At 31.9% G+C, this 20,273-nt stretch overlaps 1 protein-coding gene across 2 annotated transcripts in view; it reads left to right on the forward strand.

Annotated features, from left to right (window-relative positions):
- LOC118203601 (kelch-like protein 24) overlaps nt 1-20,273 on the forward strand; it is a 132,704-nt gene that overhangs the window by 14,940 nt on the left and 97,491 nt on the right. For both annotated transcript variants that reach the window (XR_015043056.1, XM_085823863.1), the window contains exon 2: nt 9,142-9,264. Coding sequence is in view for 1 of the 2 variants with exons in the window: in XM_085823863.1 (XP_085679989.1) it covers nt 9,142-9,264 (123 nt within the window). In the remaining variant the exon portion in view is untranslated. The remainder of the gene's footprint in view (nt 1-9,141; nt 9,265-20,273) is intronic.

The raw sequence follows: 20,273 nt of genomic DNA on the forward strand, positions 1-20,273 counted from the left end.
TTCAAACCTTCAGGAATATGGTTTATGTATAAATGTAGAAAAATGCAAATTTTGTCAATCTACTTAAAATTTCCTAGTATTTAAGTTATCAGGTGAAGGAATTGAACCTCTCCCTGAACGTGTAAAATGCATCCTAAATTTTCCTCAGCCCCAGACTCTTACACAATTATGCCGATTCTTAGCTTTATTTAATTTTTATAGAAGTTTATTCCCAGAGCTGCTCTTATTCTAGCACCTTTAGTCAAATTCCTTGAAGGCCACACAAATAAAAAGAGACATCCTCATTCCAAAGCTTCTATTGAGCATTTGCAATGGGACAATGAAGCAACACTTGCCTTCAAAGCATCCAAGGAAGCTATTGCTAAAGCAACCCTGTTATGGCATCCCATGTCTGGTGCACAATTAAGTCTATGGTTGATGCGCCTGATGTAGCAACCGGCGGCTCGCTTATGCAACTTGTTAAACAACAGTGGGAATCTATAGCTTTCTATTCAGCTAAACTAAGTAATTAAACTGGTAAGTAAGTAGGAATTGGTCCACTTACGACTGAACTCTATGCTATGTATTCTTCAGTAAAACAATTCAGGCACATGCTTGAAGGGAGAAATTTTATTATTTATATTGATCAGAAACTGCTTAAATTTGCATTCCAGCATCATCCTATTAAATGCAGTCCTCACCAGTTATGACATTTGGATTTTATATCCCAGTTTATTACTCATATTGAATATACTAAAGGCTCTGATAACATTGTTGCTGATGCACTTTCCCGAATTGAGATAGATGATATTTCATCTGCCGTGACCGATTTTCAAAAATTCGCTGCTGCACAATCAAGCCATGAAGAACTTCAACAATTCTTAGCATCAAATACATCCTCTCTAAAATTAGAGAAACATTATTTTCCTCTCGAGGATATTAATCTGTATTATGACATGTCACAAAAACATCCCCTTCCTTTTTTTCCTCAGTCTACAAGATTAACAGTTTTCAAAACTTTACATTTTTTTCTCTCATCCAGGTATTTCATCCTCCATCGATTTAATCTTTAAACTTTTGTATGGCCAGGCATGAAAAAAGAAAAAAAATCTTTTGTGTGGAGCTGTGATCAGTGTCAACGAGGTAAAATCGCCAAACACACCAAATCTTCTATCGGCACATTTTCTGAACCTGATGCTCATTTTGCACTCATACATATAGATTTTATAGGCTGTTTAAAGAAGGGCTACCTTTTTGTTTAATCGAAGCACTGAAGATGGATCTAAATTTTGTTGGTGAATTTTCTTTAACTACTCCGTGGTGAGGAAAAGAATGTGAGGGAACTAAAAGTTCTTCAAATGGTAACTTTTCTGTAATATTATCTTCAAGCCATTCCACGAAAATAGAATTGTAAATATCATAGTTACCATCCAAAATCAATTTAGATGTAAGTTTATTTAATCTTTTTTTAGCAACAGTTTTATTATCAGGAAGATTCTCAACCTTTTTCCGTGGCAATTTAACTCCGTATCTCCCTTCATTATTTATTGTGACTGTCTTCTTAAAATGATCTATGACAGCTTCTCCAGTTTCTTTACTGCTGTATAGTTCACAGGAATCATTAATTCCAATGGTTTTCAACTCCCAAAGTTTCATTAAATTGTAACTATACCTCTAGAAAATATTTGTTTCTGATTTCCCCATCAAAACCCATCCCAGATGAGTTTTCACCAATGTTAGTCGAGAATTTAATTTATAAATCTTTCCGACATAAAGTTTTCCAGTGAAATCCACTCCAATTAAAATTTTAGTGGGTGTGTTACTTCTATTTACAATCCATGAAAGTAATTCCCGCTTTTCTCAGTTCTTCTCACTTCTCAGTCCATTCGAAATGCTTGGTATGCTTCCACAAATAATTTTTTGATCTAGGATAAATAGTTCACAACAGAAGCTTATATGTAAATTGCAAACACATTCATGATCTGTGAGGGTTCTTTCATCTCCGAAAACAATGTGAGTTAATCTAGTAAAACTGTGAGATGTTAATTCAAGTTCTTTAGCAAAAGACTTTAGAATATATGATCTCATGTGAGCCAGAATGAATCAAGGCTTGCAGGGGGTGTTTTCTTTCCATTTATAATCACTCCCATTATCAGAGTATGAAGATAAACTTCACCAGGGGAACCACACATATTAGATAAAACATTGTCTTCTTCATCTTTAACTTTCAGAGTAACTCCTTCAGAGGAGGAGGTTTTTATTTTAATTCCAGACACGGTATAATAAAATGTCTTTTATCACATAACATACAGCGAATATTACTTTTACAGTTTTTTAATATATTAATAATAATATATGGCCAATTTTCAAACAGGTAAAATAGCTTTTTTTTTTTGTTTTTTAACAAGTCTAATTTTTCTTCGTTTGTTAGCTTTTTTGACTGTAAAAACTGTTTGATGGTTTTTGTCACAAAGCACACATTTAATTTTAGAACCTCCCTTAGAACTTGCAAATAAATTATTTGCTGTGGGAATGACAATCTCAGACTCTTGGCACTTCTGTTTTCTAAAACTAGAGTCATTTTGTTTTATATCTGATTTTGCCAAATTTATCCCTCTACTTCTATTCTTAGGAATAATAGGAGTTGTGTTAGTTTATTACTGTGAGATTTATCTTCACTTAAAGATGGATTCCATAGTCAAAGACGCAATATTTCCTCTAGAATGCACGACTCTACCAGGAAATAGCATAGCAGCATACAGAAATAAAGAGAAAATAGCATAGCAGCATACAAAATTAAAGAGGAAATAGCATAGCATTGCCCGAAGTCATCCCTATTGATTCCAGGGATCTTAAATGTGACTCTAATTTACCATACAACTGTGTTGTTTTAGTTTTAGATTTCATATTAGTAGCATTGTTTACTACTAGCCCCAATAATTCTCTGACATAAAACTCTAGTAACAGTTCTTCACTACCAAATCTATTCTGCAAACTCTCTACTGCTTTTAAATAATTCTCGACAGTTGTGGGGGAGGGGGTAACTATCAATTATTTATTTGGCCCTTTATCCTGAAGCCATACACTGAATCAAATATTGGAATTTATCCTCTGACTCCATATCTTTATCTTTATGAATTCTGCTGAATTGGCTCCAGAAGGACAAACAATCTTCATCTTTGATTTCATCGCACCCCTGATTTTCATCAATTCAATCATGAGAAGTTTGCATTTCAATTTTTCAACATTTGAAATTACAGATTCTTGATAATAAATTACATTTCGTAAAATAGAATTCGTACATACTTACATCATCATATTTTTCATTATGCTGTTCAACTGTTTTGTATGTCTCATTATATGCATCACATTTTGTTTCATCGGCTAACAAAGACTCTAAAATTTTCTCATCAATTTCACTTAAATTAGATTTTATTCTTTCTAATGAAGCAAGTTTAACTTCAATATCCGATTTTTTAACTGTTTCCTCTTCAAAAAGAGTTACTAAATTATTATACATTTTAGTAAATGATGCCTTTAACCCTTTGACGTGCGGTGGTCGCGCCCTGAAACCACCAATTTTCGAATTTTTTTCTCCACTTTCTTCGGAAATTTATGAGTCAAAATAAATTGATTACTGATCTTTGATCTCTAAATAACACAAAATGAATACAGAATCATACATGTTTTAGGTCTTAGTACTTCAAATCGGATGCCGTTTAAAATTCGTTTTCAATGAGACAAAATAACTTACTTTTATTAATATAAACAACTTTAAATTTCAAAAGTTATTCATCGCACATCATGATTTCTATCACAAACAATAAAAAATAGCCTAATTAAACTACATATCTAAAAAACAACCTCTATATGTATGGCATTTGCTTTGTGGTTTCAGGGTGCGACCACTGCCCCACTAGAGCATTGTGTAATGCTCTAGAGCAGGGATGTCAAACTCATAGGTACACTTGGGCCAAACAAACAAGGTTTAACTTTAGGTGGGCCACAAAAAAAAAAAAAAAAAAAAAAAAAAAAAAAAAATCAATATTCATAGAAATGTAGATTTATTTTGAATAATACAATAATAAACATATATATATATATTTATATAGAAAAGAACAAGAAAAATTTAATGTTTACGTCCTGATATTTGACATCTCTTCTCTGCTATTATCTTTCCTATTTCGGGAGAAATTTTGTTTGCAGTGATAACTTTCAACGCTGACCCAAGGTGAGCATCATTAATACGGTTTCTAATAGGAGACTTATTACCTTTCATGACTGAAAATAACTGCTCGCACCGGTAAGTGCTACCAAACATGGAAATAATATCATATGCGAATTTTCGAGTATTTTCAAACGTGGCTGGTAAATAATTGTAAAATTCAGGCCCACTTCAATGAATTTTGCTTTCAAATTTGAGTTGCATTGAATCTCGATCACCTCCATTTGCATATGGCTGGGTACCGAGTCAATACTTATTGAGAAAATCGAAGAAAACAAAAAAAAAAAAAAAAAGTCTTCGAGGGAACTAAAATCATTAAACCTCATTTCAAATTCAGTTGTTAAATTTGCAATTTTTTCTGTGTATTTTTGATACGAACAAGTATCATCTAAACTTGATTTGTTCATGCTGCACGTCGGGAAGTGTGTCAAATCTTCATTTTTAAGTTGTTTTTCCCAAAGAACTAGTTGACATTTGAATGCTTTAATTATGTCAAACATGTTCGTAATGATATGATCTTTTCCTTGTAATGATAAATTTAAATCGGTTAAGTGTTTGGTTATATCAACCAAGAAAGATAAATCTTGTATCCATATTGGATCGTAAAACAAACTTACATCTTGATTTTTCGTTTTTAAAAACTGACATATTTCTTCTTTCAAATGCCAGAATTGTTTGAGAATCTTGGAGCAAGATAACCAACGTACCTCGGTATAGTAGGACAAACCCGAATATTCACTATCTAACTTACTTAAGAAAGCAGTGAATTAACGCTGATTTAAACCTCGAGATCTTATAAAATTTATAACTTTTTTTATATATGACAAAACATTCTCCATATTTATTACTTTCGTGCATAGAACTTCTTGATGTATAATACAATGCATATGATGAATGTTTGAACAGTGAATTTCACTAAGTTTTTTTCTTAGTAATGCTACGAAGCCCTTGTTTTTCCCGGTCATTCATGGAGCGCCATCTGTAGCTACAGAATTTAATTTTGCCAAAGGTAGATTGTATTTCTGCAGAAGTCCGAAAACACAGGTAAATATATCTTCTCCTGTGGTAGTACCAGGCATCGGTATTAGTTCCAGTAATTCCTCAAAAATATTAAAATTCTTGTCGCAAGAACGAAGAAACACTGCTAATTGAGCTTTGCCACTAATGTCCGTGCTCTCGTCACAGGCAATGGAGAAACTTTCGAAACTAGATGATTTTGCTTTGATCTGATCACTTAAATTCGCGGCTAAATCAGTAACTCTTTCCGCAACTGTATTTCGAGACAATGAAATTGATTGAAAAGCCTTCACATTTCCAGTACAAACAATTTCTCCAGCTTTCATTAGGCATTCCTTGATGAAATCACCGTCAGTAACAGGCTTCGAATGTTTAGCTATCAACTCCGACAAGACGTAGCTTGCATGTACCGCCGCTTCACTTTCTTGCAATACTTTACTAAACATGGACTGTTGCTTTTTCACTCCTAACTTGAGCTCTTTCAACTTTTCTTCTCTCATTAATCCTTCGTAATTGTTATATTTCGATTTGTGTTGTTCGTAATGACGTTTAGTATTATATAACTTTGGTACATTAATAGTATTATTACATATCAAGCAGATTATTTTATCTTTTATTTCACAGCAAAAATATTCTAATTCCCATTTTACTTGGAATATTCTATGTTCGTCAGCGATTTTTCGTTTAATTTTACTACCACTTGGTTTTGATATAGACATACTGAATACAAAGGGCTGGAATAAACACGGGTAACGTTAAAAAGTTCACAAAAATTTATTCTTTCCACAAGAGATAAATCAAAGTGCTGAAATATTTCTTCAAAAATATTCTAAGAATATCACAAAATGTCAAACGTTTAGCAAAAATCAATTCAAAACAGAGAAACTAATTCTATCTCACAGCGAAATCGCTACAAATCAATCACAGCATTAAGTAAACAAACAGTTCGCTAGAACTACAGCTACTACTGAGATGAGTTGTTTGTTCTCGCCTTTATAATTAATTTCTCGAGTATACTGGAAACATCTTTAAATATCTGGATTTTTGTGGATGGCAACAGCAATTACGAGATATTTATTTATTAGGTATTAAATGCACGCGCTGTTCTATTTTTAACCTTCCAACGCAGCTATCTTTTCAAAAATCGTCTGTGTTGCTAAGGCAACATGAAGCAAATCTAATTACAATTCTAAATAAAAAAAGAAGCATATCTAATTACAATTCTAAGTAAAAAAAACTAACTAAATAAATAACCATGAAATCCTTAACAATATGAATTAAGTAATAATTAATAATAAAGCAAAGTGCATGCACATGCATGCACCAATATATCGTACAAAACTATGATTGGAAAACTGAGACCATGATTTCAGCCACATTCGGCTATCGGGGGATGCGTACAAGTTCTGAGTGCACGTGTCCCCCAAAAGCCGAAGGTAGCTGAACACAAGCTACTCACACGCATTTGTAATTTAAGTAGTGTGTGTGTCAGCTCGCTGTGAGTAATCTAACAACACTGATTAAATTATCGTTAATTACCTAGCAGTAAACATTTCATTTTTTTCTTCGTCGATATGTTATTTTATTATTATACATTATTATTTGCCGATATAATTGGCCGGGCCACAAAAATATTTATTGTTGGCCGCGAGTTTGACATCCTTGCTCTAGAGGCTTGGTGGTCGCGCCTTGAAACCACTGCTCTTTACAATGGCATTTGCTTGCTTCTCAAATAGGAATGTTAATTTTTACCCGAATATAGATAAGGGGTTTTGAAATCACAGAGTTATTTTATTAATAAACAATACACGCACCTGCCCAGTAAAAAGGACTTTTCTCTGACCTCAACACACTTGCTCCCCAAGCTAGTATTGTGATTTTATAAATTATTTCCTGTGGTTTAAATTTAATGTAAATATACTTTGCTGTAATTAAAAATAGAAATCGCATAAAGTTTTATTTAAATTAAAAATATTTTCTGAATATTTTGAGACGAAATACGAATAAAATAAGTATGAATGGGAAACGAATGATCCGTACCAAAGCCAAAAAGACCAAGCCCTCCCCCTCAATAACATAGAAAAACCACAAATGTCATGTGCCAGATGAAAAGAAACTAAATAATGCTTGACATAAACCGGGGAAATTTAGATCCAATCAGTGTACATTTTGTAGCACTAGGAAGAAACATCATGGAAGATACATGTGCGAAACATGCAATGTGGGTCTATGCATGTGCTAAAAAGACAAAACATGCTTTGAACAGTGTCACAAAAAATATTTGTTCTTTGAAATTAAAAAAAAAAAAAAAAAAAAAAAAAAAATTCTTTTTTTAATCCTTATTTTACTGAGTTTTTTAATCCATGTAGCCAAACGTCCTTATTATGTAGATACTTATACTTTCACTGCTATAGAAAAATTACATAAATGTTTATTTTTAAATTTTTTCTGACAATTTAGTTTGTAAAATAATGTAAAATATATATATTATGTAATTCTTAGATGCATTTGTTTTAAAAAATTCGTAAATTTCGTCATTTATTGGAAATGCGCCTGGAAAAAGGTAAGTTTTCTTTTCCTACTACCTAGGTTAAGTTTCAAAGTCCTAGACGTGCAGTGGTTTCACAGTGCGACCTCCACCCACAAAACAATGGGCAAGAGTAGATTTTTTAAAATTCATATATTATTTGTCTCTAGGATTATAATATTCAATTTCTAGAGTTTTTAGTTAAAAAAATTATAAAAATAATATCACATGCGCCAAAGAGTTAATGGCATTCTTTTTCTTACTAAAACATCCATCATTTGCATTTGTTATGAACTAATAGTTACTAAATATTTTCAACAAATGTAAATATAACTGACCTTTTACAAGCTTCAGTGATGTCTGATTTGTCACCAAATGTTGGATAAAGGCAAAAGAAATCCAAACTGTTTCTTTTAAGAACTGTGTTTATTACTTTTAACAACAGAACTAAAGTATTTTCAAAACAAACACATTCTTAAGATATATTAACAGTTTTCAAGAGCTTATTCAAGAGCAACTTAACTCAAGAATATAAAATGATAATAAATAGGTGGCGCTTTTAATCACATTAATAATGCAACACATGAACCAACCCCCTTTCCAGCCTGTGTTGTTGAAGTAAATCCACTTTTCATAACAAGTGACGATCCAGTCAAGAATTTTGTCCTTGCTTTGATATTCGAGCAGATTAGTGCAGGCCTGGTATCTGCTTGCATCAGCTCATGCAGCACCCAGTGATTTAACTTGTATATCAAGTTTATGTGATGCATAGCGCAACTAATGTATATGGCAATAATATCTAACTTCTTTATCAAGCTCTTGAGTGGTTGCATACTGATCTTCTTCCAGAAGTTCTCGTAGGTGGGCCTTATTAGCATCATTAGGCAGGCCAGAGTGCTCTGCTTCTTGAATGTCATAGTCCTTGTTTTTGAACTTTTGGTACAAAACCTTCATATGCAACAGAACTGAAAGTAAATAATGGTTCTAATCTGGTTAACATGATAGTTCCAATTCAAACACCTTGTACTTAATGATAATGCTACTTTTTTACAAATTTCACAACACAGTGTTTTAAAGCACGTCTCTTTCTTTTAAATGCCAAAAATCTTTTGACAAAATACAATGAAACATGCCAACACAAACTGTTTGCTCAGACGATATTTGTGGTGGCAGGAAACTTTTGTTAAAACCCGCTATATTTTTCTTGAAAGGTTAATTTTCATATCTGCCATTCTGAGTTTTCTGAAAAATCAATTTTTTTTTTTTTTTGGTTTACATTCAAAATTAGACACAGATGACAAGCATTTTCAAATTAAATGTTTATAAAATATCTTAATTTTACTGCATTTATTTGATTATTTATTTTGAAATAAAAAGGTATTTTAACTTTTAGGTACTGTCTGGTCTGAACGAACTGCGTAAATCAAAAACATTTTGCGATGTTTCTCTGTGTGTGGAAGGAGAGGAGTTTCCATGCCATAAAGTGGTCCTTGCATCATTCAGCTCATATTTTAAGGTATTTGCATTGTATCTTACAAAATAAGATCTATACATTCTTTCCTGTTAGCAGGGTTTTTTTTTACCTTTTTGCATTTATGTCACTTAAAATTCAATAATGAAATCACTACATTCTTAAAAGCAGCTTATGTTTAGAATTCCCTATACAGTGTTCAGTACTGCATACATTTTCTGTTCCCCCCCCCCAGTATTTTCTCAGTTTTTCATATTTATGTTCAGTTGTTTTTAGTAAAATGATTAAAATTTTGATTTTTTTAAACTTTATTTATTAAATATCACTATCTTCACACTTAATGTCATGTAAAACAGTAAAATCACAAAAACAGCATATCTTTAGAATTCCCAACAGGGAGTAAAGAGTAAGTATTTCTTTTTTATATTTGTTATATTATTTCTTTAAAAATAATACATGGGATAAGATTTGGTGGAAACAGTCTTTTATTTGCATTACCATATATTTTTTTTATATTCACTAAATTAGTTCTTTAAGAATAAAATACAACAATAACATTTAGTGGTAAAAATCCTTTTATTTGAAAATTAATATTGACAGAAGTGTGAGGATCAAGAGTAACAGTGCCTCTGATGCTACAAAATACAGGACACTTTATAACTTTCAACACCTCCTCCCCCCAAAATTCATGAAAACATGTCAGTGAGGCAATGCACCATGTCATTAAAAAGTATTTGGGTAACTCATAATGTCAACAAAAATTATTTGGCATTCGAGGTATACACGTAGAACCTAGGCACACACATTTATTTGAGTACATGTGGATTTGCACTTCAGTGTTTAATTCAATGGTCAGTTTTACTTCCTTGTGCAAACTAAAGAAAGTATTATAAATGCGGAAGATTTCAGACATATATGTATGTACCTATGTATTTCACATAAATTGAAAACAGTTATCCGTAGAATGTTGAAATTATGCATATGGGACTGTTATAAGAGTGAGCTATGCATCAATCATTTTTTGCAATCAGCAGTGTAAAACTTTGCTCGAAGAGTTTTTTGAATTTTTCATGTAACTCAAAAACGGTTAAAATTTTGTATATAGGAGTGCTGTAACATCTAGTTATGCACCTCCAATTTAGGCTCCAGATCGCCTTTTTCAAAATGGCACTTTACTTTTGGCATTCTGAATTACATTCTGAGCATTTCATAAAGCTTTATCTAATGCCTGATTACCTATTGTTGATTTTGTTCTTTTTTTCCTGTATTATTATTGTAAATGTTTTCTGTATCTACATTTTCTACTTCATTGGCTTCATTTTTCCAGGTCGAAAATAACAAAATTTGTTCATGGTAATAATTGAATGAATCTTGTCTAACTTATACCATCTGTGCCTAATAATAGGTGTATCTATTAAGAATTTAATTTAAAATTTTTTGGTCAGTGTTCAGATAATTCATCATCATTATCTTTTACTGTTTTACATTTTGAATAAGTAGAAACAAAATCTGCTAAACATATTTTCAAGTGTTGGCAGTCTATTGGCATATTTTATTATGCCATTATCCATGAATATTTCAGTAAAAGGAGAATTCAGTTTTCGTAATTCAGCCAGAGACTTTGACATTAAAGCACATTCATTTATTCGACTTATGTTAATATAAATTGTGATATGCTGCTTCTCATGCAAAAATTAAATTTCTGTTAAAAAATGCATTAGTAATTTTGAAATTTTTCTTTTACACTAATAATCATTATAATTAACATCAGATTCTGCATGACATAAAAGTTTAGACAGACCTGCAGCCATTTTTATTTCCTTGTACAAAATAAAAAGGAAGTATTGTAATCGCAAAAATTTTCAGACATCGTATTTCAACGAAAATATCCATTTTGACCGCTATCAAATGCAATTTAACGGTGTTTTTCCATGACATCTGTACATAACGACAGAATAAAAAACTCTTTTCCACCCCAAAAATAATAAAACTGATTTAAAATTAATTCTAAAGAGAATTCTTCATGCCGTCTGTACGTGCGTACTTGTCTCGCATAACTCAAAAATGAGTAGCCTCTTAACATTGAAATTTTGTATATTGGACTGCTTTAACATGTACATGTGCACCTCGTATTTTGGTTGCAATCGGCCGCACCAAAATGTATACGTGTATATATATATATATATATATCCACTCTGTTAACCGGCTCAATGATCTCAGTTTCTTTACTCTTATATGTTTGTAAGTTGTGCATTTTTTGCTTTAAATATGATTGAATTGTGTTGTTATCTTCTGGTTAAGGTTTTTATGCCTTTAGTAAATCTGCATGCAATATTTGTAGAGTTATCAACAATTTAAAACATGTTTAAGTGCAGCTAAGCCTAATTAATTTTGCGATGCCAGATGTGTTTGTTTACTTTTGAAATTTGGCAGAATCGCGGGTTTGTTGCCAATCTACAGAAACTGAGCTTTGTAACAACAAAGATAACGCCTTTTATTATTGCGAATTAAATCACACTTAAATCCATTCTGGAATTTATTCGAGGAAATATCTGTTTTAAGATTTACTTCGTAATTTTTAATGTAGATATTTTGAGTTTTTATGTATTTTTGCCTTGTCGGGTAGTGAGAACTGAATTAATTGAATGAGAACTACTGAATTGTCTGTGAAAAAATGTTTCTTTTTTGTTTTGTTTGCTTAATTTTTTATACGTCGTTTTAGATTTATTATAGTATTTGAATAGAACACATGGCAACGATTAGATAATTCTTCAAATGATATAAATTTATATGCATTCTGAGTTATATAATATGAACAAAATGTAATGCTGTTAAGTGAACCTAGTGCCAGAGTGTCACTATGGTAAACAAATACAGTCAAAAGCCGTTAATTCGGACACCCATAATCCGGACCTCAAAGCTAAAAACTTTCTGCGCATGCGCCGCGTTGACACATGTGCATAGGCGTTTACGCGTGCGCGTAAGACCTTTTACCACTGCGCATATGCGTGTGCGCAAGCGCAGAATATGTTTTCGCGTGCGCATTTTACGTATAACGGACGGTATAATCTAAAATTATCTAATTATCTATTTCAGTTAATGTTAATGATTTCGTTGTTCCTTAATCTTCAAATCGGATCTGGCTTATTATTTTTTGCAGACTGTAAGAGCAATTTTATAAAAGTAAACTTGAACTTTCGATTATGTCAAATAGAATTTCGAATTCTGGAGCCCCCAAAGGGTCGTACAAAACGAAAATATGTTTCGATGTCCATCAAACAAAAAGTGGAATTGCTGCAAAAAATGGATAAAGACATGAAGAATGTGACAGAGAGGTTAGTGAAAATGAAAAAATTTCTATTGACAAGTTAGTCGGTATTCTCGGCACAACAATTAACGGGACTTGAACAGCGGAACTTTGTAACTGAACAAGAAATTATGTCTGTTTATAGAATTAAAGAGAAAGTATTATTACATAAAACGAAGCAACTTAAAACAATTACATTGAAAGAAATGTTTAATAAAGTAAACAAATAAATATTAAGCTTTTTTTTTTTTTTTTTTTTTGTAAATTTTGATACCCTTTAGATTATAATTGTTCTTTATTTCATAAATTAAGGTTTCATATTTTTAATTTTAGAATTTCTGCATGCCATCTTACGAGATTTAAACTGATGATCTATAATCCGGAAAAATCGATAATCCGGAATCGTCGAAGTCCCGACGAGTCCGGATTAACGACTTTTGACTGTATAGTGAATTTTAAAGAGTGCATTTATTCTATTGTGGCTTATGCGCTATAGACGAAGTAGATTTAAATTCAGTCAAATAAGTTTAAATGAAATGCAAGAAAAAATGGGTATAACTTAACAAGGAAGTCATGTGGTGTACACATCAGATTTTTACAACATAATTAATAATGTATGATGCTGTACTGTATTCTTCCAAAACAAACTGTATGCCAAACTAATTTGTCCCCTTCCAAAACAAAAATTATATTAGCCTCAGATGAATGTAATATGATTTTATTATAACAATTAATATTTACTTTTAAACGACTATGGTTTTGCACTCTTTTTAATGAACACCTTAAAGCTAAAATATACTCTTCTGCTATTATTTTTAATTTATTTAAAATATCTTCAAAAGAAAGATTTTTTTTTTGAAAATATGACACCAAACTGAGAATTTCAAAGTTTTTGAAATTTTGTCATTATCATATAGCTCTATAATCACTATCCTATTCATAACAGGATGTAGAAAATTAAATTGACATTTCTTGTTGCATTTTTATACCTTTGTATAAAAATGCAACAAGATGAGTATGTCTTGTGTATGAGTATGTCTGTGGCACTGAATTGATATAAAAAACATCAGTTTCATAACATTTACAAGTTATAAATGTATAAATAAATAAAATGCATTCTTTTGCAATTTAACTATTGAAATGATCATATATAGGCACATCTTTAATCAAAAGAAAGAAAAGAATTTTAAAAAAGTGTGTTTGTGCAGAGATCCACACTTGAAACTCTACCTATTCATAAACTGTTCAACTAAATATTCATCAAAAACACTATTTTCCCACTTTAAAAGTACTACGGTCAAAAGTCGTTAATTCGGACACCCATAATCCGGAATGATCTATAATCCGGACCTCAAAGCTAAGAACTTTCTGCGCATGCGCCTCGTTGGCATATGCTCACAGGCGTTTTACGCGTGCGCGTAAGACCTTGACTACTGCGCATGTGCGTGTGCGCAAGTGCAGAATACGTTTTCGCCTGCGCGTTTAATGTATAACGGACAGTGTAAGCTAAAATTATCTAATTATCTATTTCAGTTAATGTTAATGATTGCGTTGTTCCTTAATCTTCGAATTGGATCCCGCTTATTATTTTTTGCAGACTGTAAGAGCAATTTTATAAAAGTAAACTTAAACTTTCGATTATGTCAAATAGAATTTCCGATGCTGGAACTTCCAAAGGATCTACAAAACGAAAGTATGTTTCGATGTCCAACAAACAAAAAGTGGAATTGCTGCAAAAAATGGATAAAGACATGAAGAATGTGACAGAGAGGTTAGTGAAAAAAGAAATTTCGATTGACAAATTAGTCGGTATTCTCGGCACAGCAATTAACGGGACTTGAACAGCGGAACTTTGTAATTGAACAAGAAATTATGTCTTTTTATAGAATTAAAGAGAATGTATTATCACATAAAATGAAGCAACTTAAACAACTTACATTGAAATAAATGTTTAATAAAGTAAACAAATAAATATTAAGCTTTTTTTGTAAATTTTGATACCATTTAGATCATAATTGTTCTTTATTTCATAAATTACGGTTTCATATTTTTAATTTTAGAATTTCTGCATGCCATCTTACGAGATTTAAACTGATGATCTATAATCCGGAATTGCCGAAGTCCCGACGAGTCCGGATTAACGACTTTTGACTGTATTAATTTATTTGATTTGTAACTAAGTATTGTGCTCAGGTTACTGGATCTTATCTTGTATAACTAAATCTGATTTTTCTGCATTATGTAATGCCTGTTCAAGAGAAATTGTTTTGTTCAAATTCAGTTTCGTATACACTATAATAATTCTGACCAAATTTTTTTACCTGCTGATGGTATTAAAAAATTATAGGTTTACCAATTTACTTGGTCACTGCCATTAGGTTACATTTCTTTGATTCTCAATAAAAAGGTGATCTAATTTGTGTTAAAATTTTATGCACTGATCTAACATAATTATACTATCTAAAAGTACCATATTTAAAACATTTTTAACTTGTATATCCGTGGTTTGCTTTGTTTTTCTCAAACAAATATTTAAACTAGCTGTATATAATTTTTCTAATTTCTTTTTAGCCACAGAAAGAACTCTAGTATTGGAAAAACATGACATTCAGTCTGAACTCCTAATCTATGATTTAGCCTGATTTCCATACAAAATAATCATCATATGAATTAATAAACTTATATTGCCATACAGATTAAGAATTATATAAATTTTTTATGTTAATAGTAATTAATAATTTATAATTGTGGAACTAACTATATATTTGGAGGATTGTATCTCACTTTCAAATGAAATAAGTTTAAATGACATGCAGGAAAAAAATGTGTGTAATTTAATAAGTATAAAAAGAAGTTCCACATCTGATTTTTCTGATTAGCATTTGTTATTGTAATAAATCAATGAAACTGCAGAGTTTGCAAGCCATTGAAAAAGTAATTGTTGCATTTCTTCAGAAATATATCTTTTTGTCCAAATATAGTGAGTGCAGAAATATGTGTTCCATGAATTTGTGCTTCTTTAACAATAAAATTTTATGGAATCGCAGTGTGAAAAATTGGAGGCAAAGATAGCTGTATTTAATTTATTACAGTCAAAAGTCGTTAATCCGGACTCGTCAGGACTTCGGCGATTCCGGATTATTGATTTTTCCGGATTATAGATCATCAGTTTAAATCTGGTAAAATGGCATGCAGAAATTATAAAATTAAAAATATGAAACCGTAATTTACAAAATAAAGAACAATTATGATCTAAAGTGTATCAAAATTTACAAAAAAAAAGAGTTTAATATTTATTTGTTTACTTTACTAAACATTTCTTTCAATGTAAGTTGTTTAAGTTGCTTCGTTTTTTATGTGATAATACATTCTCTTTAATTCTATAAACAGACATAATTTCTTGTTCAGTTACAAAGTTCCGCTATTCAAGTCCTATAATTGCTGTGTTGAGAATACCGACTAATATGTCAATCGAAATTTTTTCGTTTTCAATAACCTCTGTTACTTTCTTCGCTATCGAAAGTGAATTATAATGATGAGGCATTTGATTTAAATTATATCAAATACAGAGTACATCGAAATGAAATACTACATTTAGTAAGCAATTATAAGCCAAATAAAATAAAAACATCTGCCCTGAAGATAAGGAGAGTGCTGGCAGATCAACTTCCAATTCACTGTGCGCGCCGCTGCGTTAAAGATAAACAAAGTTTAGATAAACAAATGTTTAAGTTTAGATAAACAAAGGATATGCCTTTATTAATTTTTTTCAGCAATTCCACTTTTTGTTTAATGGACTCCAAAACATTCTTTCGCTTTGTAGATCCGTTACATATTAGTAAATATAAATCGGAAATTCTATTTGACATAATCGAAAGTTCAAGCTTACTTTTATAAAATTGCTCTAACAGTCTGCAAAACATAAGCCAGATCCAAATCGAAGATTAAGGAACAACGCAATCTGCAACATTAACTGAAATAGATAATTAGATAATTTTAGCTTAGCTTATTCCTTCCGTTATACATTAAACGCGCATTCGTAAACGTATTTTGTGCATGCGCACACGCAAATTCGCAGCCGTAAAGGTCTTACGCGCATGCACAGAAAGTTTTAGCTTTGAGGTCCGGATTATAGATCATTCTGGATTATGGGTGTCCGAATTACCAACTTTTGACTGTATTGCTATTCACTTTATTTACATTGGAATTTGTAGACACTTTTGGAAATTTTTATGTTTTTGAACTTTGTATGCTTATAGAAAGCGTTACGTTTCAGAAAATGCAAACTTGTATGTATCATTTTAAAGAGAATTTATTACTGAATTCAATACAAAGCACAAAATTCAATTATTTGAAATACAAAAAAAGTTAAACGATAATAGTTATCGATATACATTAGATAGTGATGATTGCAGTGAGTTATCAGTACTTAGTAGGGTACCCTTTATTTTTGATTCCAGCTTCACATCGACGTTTCATTGAGCTGACAAGAGTTTTTAGCTCTTCTTTCGTTATTACATGATACCAGGAAACAATTATAGTCTCAATTAGTTCCCTTTTATTTGATGGGCGCCTCATTCGGACAAGAGTTTTCAAACGGTGCCACAAATTTTCAATAGGATTGAGGTCAGGACTGTTTCCTGGTGATGACAACAATTTAATGCTCATTGTACGAAATCACTCTTTCGATATTTTGACCGTGTGACAAGGAGCAGAATCTTGCTGAAAAATAAACGTAGCATTGTTTGAAAAGAGATCTCTGATAGAAGGTAGAAGTTTTGGTTCTAGAATAGTGTCAATGTATTTTGTGGCATTCAGTGTCCCATCGATGACACGAAGGCGACCAATACCATCTGCTGACATGAATGACCAAATCATAACACTAACTGGGTTCTTCACAGTTGCTTGAATGCAGTCAGGATGTAGCTCTTCTCCTATTCTACGCCTTGCATATTTTCGCCCATCACTACCAAATAACGATATCTTAGTTTCATCACTTCATATAACTTGTGACCACTGATCATCTGTCTAATTAATGTGTTCCTTTGCCCACTGTAGTCTTTTTTTTTTTTTTTTTGTTGCTGAAAATTGGCTTTTTTCGTGGAATTCTACCTCTCTGTCCAACATCTGTTAATCTTCTCCTGATTGTTCTTGAACTGAGAGGAACACCAGCATCATTCAGATCACTTCTGATGGCCACTGATGACATTTTTCTATCTTGGAGACATAGTCTTTTTATTCTTCTATCATCAATAGATGTGGTGCACCCTTTTTTGGCCTTTTCCTTCTTTGTTTTTTATTGAATTTGTCTCCTGATATCGTAAACAAAACTCTCGGACTCTAGATGTAGTCATTGAACCACCCACCTGTCTTGCAATTTCAGCATAGGAAAGACCACTTTCTCGTAAAACAATAATCTTACATCTCTTTCTACTTGTCCATTCTACTCTTTTATTTGATGTCATTGCTTCTTGACTAAATATTAAAAATGTTTACAAAAATTCCTACTTGTAATTGCAGTGTATAAGAAACAGGTCCTCCTTCTACAGAACAAAGCAAAATAATGAATTGTTTCAAGTGTAAACATGATGTCAGCTTCTACTGGCAGTTACTAACATTTCATTGGTTCTCAGAACAAGAACAATGATTGGCCAGGAAAGCTAGACATTACAAACCACTTCATAACTGTGTTTTTTATTTATATTAAAGTATATATAACTTTTTTGTATTGCAAACAATTGAATTTTGTGTTTTGTATTGAATTCCATAGTAAATTGTCTTTAAAATGATGTATACAAGTTTGCATTTTGCGAAACGTAACATTTTCTATAAGCATACAAAGTTCAAAAACATAAAAAGTTTCAAATGTGTCCACAATTTTGGCCACCACTGTATTGTTGGACCAAGGAATGTATGTCATTTGAATTCTGTGAAGAAGACAACTATCAGTTGGTGTAATTTCCTCCAAGAATATTGCATGTCTTGTGTGGGATAAAGAGAATTTAAAAAAATTACCTCTGCACATATGAAGTGAATAAATAAATGAGCAGCAATGAACATATTTTTGTGTGCGTACATGTTGAAAGCACACAACACTGATGATCAGTAGATAAAATTTATTTTATCAAAAGAAACAGTTCAGAGTTCTGGAACATTCCACAGAAATACTCACATAAGGGTTCACAGTATATGAGTACAATCAGTAGTTATGCTTCAAATAACTAAGAACATTAAACACAATGTAAGCAAAGCGCATCTAAGTGATGAAGTCTTCAATACTCTGAAATCGCTCTGAAGCAACAGCTCATAACAACAACTCAGGGAAGATGCTCTCTCCGGCTTTGTATAGTTTTCACTTGGCCGCAGAGGTATTTATAGCACTTTCTGCTTCTCGAAATTATTGGAAGGCGTATGAGGGATGGATACAGTTACAGTTATTACAGTCAAAAGTCGTTAATTCAGACACCCATAATCCGGACCTCAAAGCTACAAACTTTCTGTGCATGCGTCGCGTTGATGCATGCGCATAGGCGTCTACGTGTGCGCGTAAGACCTTTACGGCTGCAAATATGCGTATGCGCATAAAACATTTACGTATGCGCGTTTAATGTATAACGGACGGTATAAACTAAGCTAAAATTATCTAACTCAGTTAATGTTGCAGATTGCGTTGTTCCTTAATCTTCGAATTGGATCTGGCTTATTATTTTTTGCAGACTGTTAGAGCAATTTTATAAAAGTAAGCTTGAACTTTCGATTATATCAAATAGAATTTCTGATATATATTTTCTCATATGTAAAGGATCTAAAGCGAAAGTATGTTTCGAAATCCGAAATCTGATTAACAATTTCACACTGCTCAGCGGGGAGAACACAGCGGCGCGCAATGAATTGGAAGTTGATCTGTCAGCAATATCCTTATCTTCAGGGCAGGTGTTTTTATTTTATTTGGCTTATAATTCCTTACTAAATGTAGTATTTCATCTCGATGTACTCCGTCTTTGATATGATTTAAAACAAGTTCCTCGTCATTATAATTCGCTTCCGATGGTGAAGAAAGTGACAGAGGTTATTGAAAATGAACAAATTTCGATTGACAAATTAGTCGGTATTCTCGACACAGCAATTATAGAACTTGAACAGCGGAACTTTTTAACTAAACAAGAAATTATGTCTGTTTAATAGAATTAAAGAGAAAGTATTATCACATGAAACGAAGCAACTTAAACAACTTACATTGAAAGAAATGTTTGATAAAGTAAACAAATAAATATTAAGCTTTTTCTTTTTGTAAATTTTGATACCCTTTAGATCATAATTGTTCTTTATTTCATAAATTACGTTTCATATTTTTAATTTTGTAATTTCTGAATGCCATCCTGCCAGATTTAAACTGATGATCTATAATCCGGAAAAATCGATAATCCGGAATCGCCGAAATTCCGACGAGTCCGGATTGACGACTTTTGACTGTATATGAAAACAATTAGTTATTCAGTTACAGTACCTATTACTATGATACAAGGACTAGACCCAAATGGCACCAAATGGTCATTGGCGACTTTTTGTGATTTGTTGCCAAATTTGGCCAAAAAAATTAGTCACCGAAACCTTTGCCAGCTTGGCAAATTAGTGAGATAGCTATTTACTACATTTACTTGCCACTGTAATTTTTCTGGCAAAGCATCCTCCTGTTAGATTTTTGTGTTGCATTATACAGAAAAAATATAACAATTTCATATATAAT

This window comes from Stegodyphus dumicola, chromosome 9, assembly GCF_044657685.1.
Source record: "Stegodyphus dumicola isolate Sdum_Otavi_A_Nest chromosome 9, ASM4465768v1".
Classification (NCBI taxonomy): Eukaryota; Metazoa; Arthropoda; class Arachnida; order Araneae; family Eresidae; genus Stegodyphus; species Stegodyphus dumicola.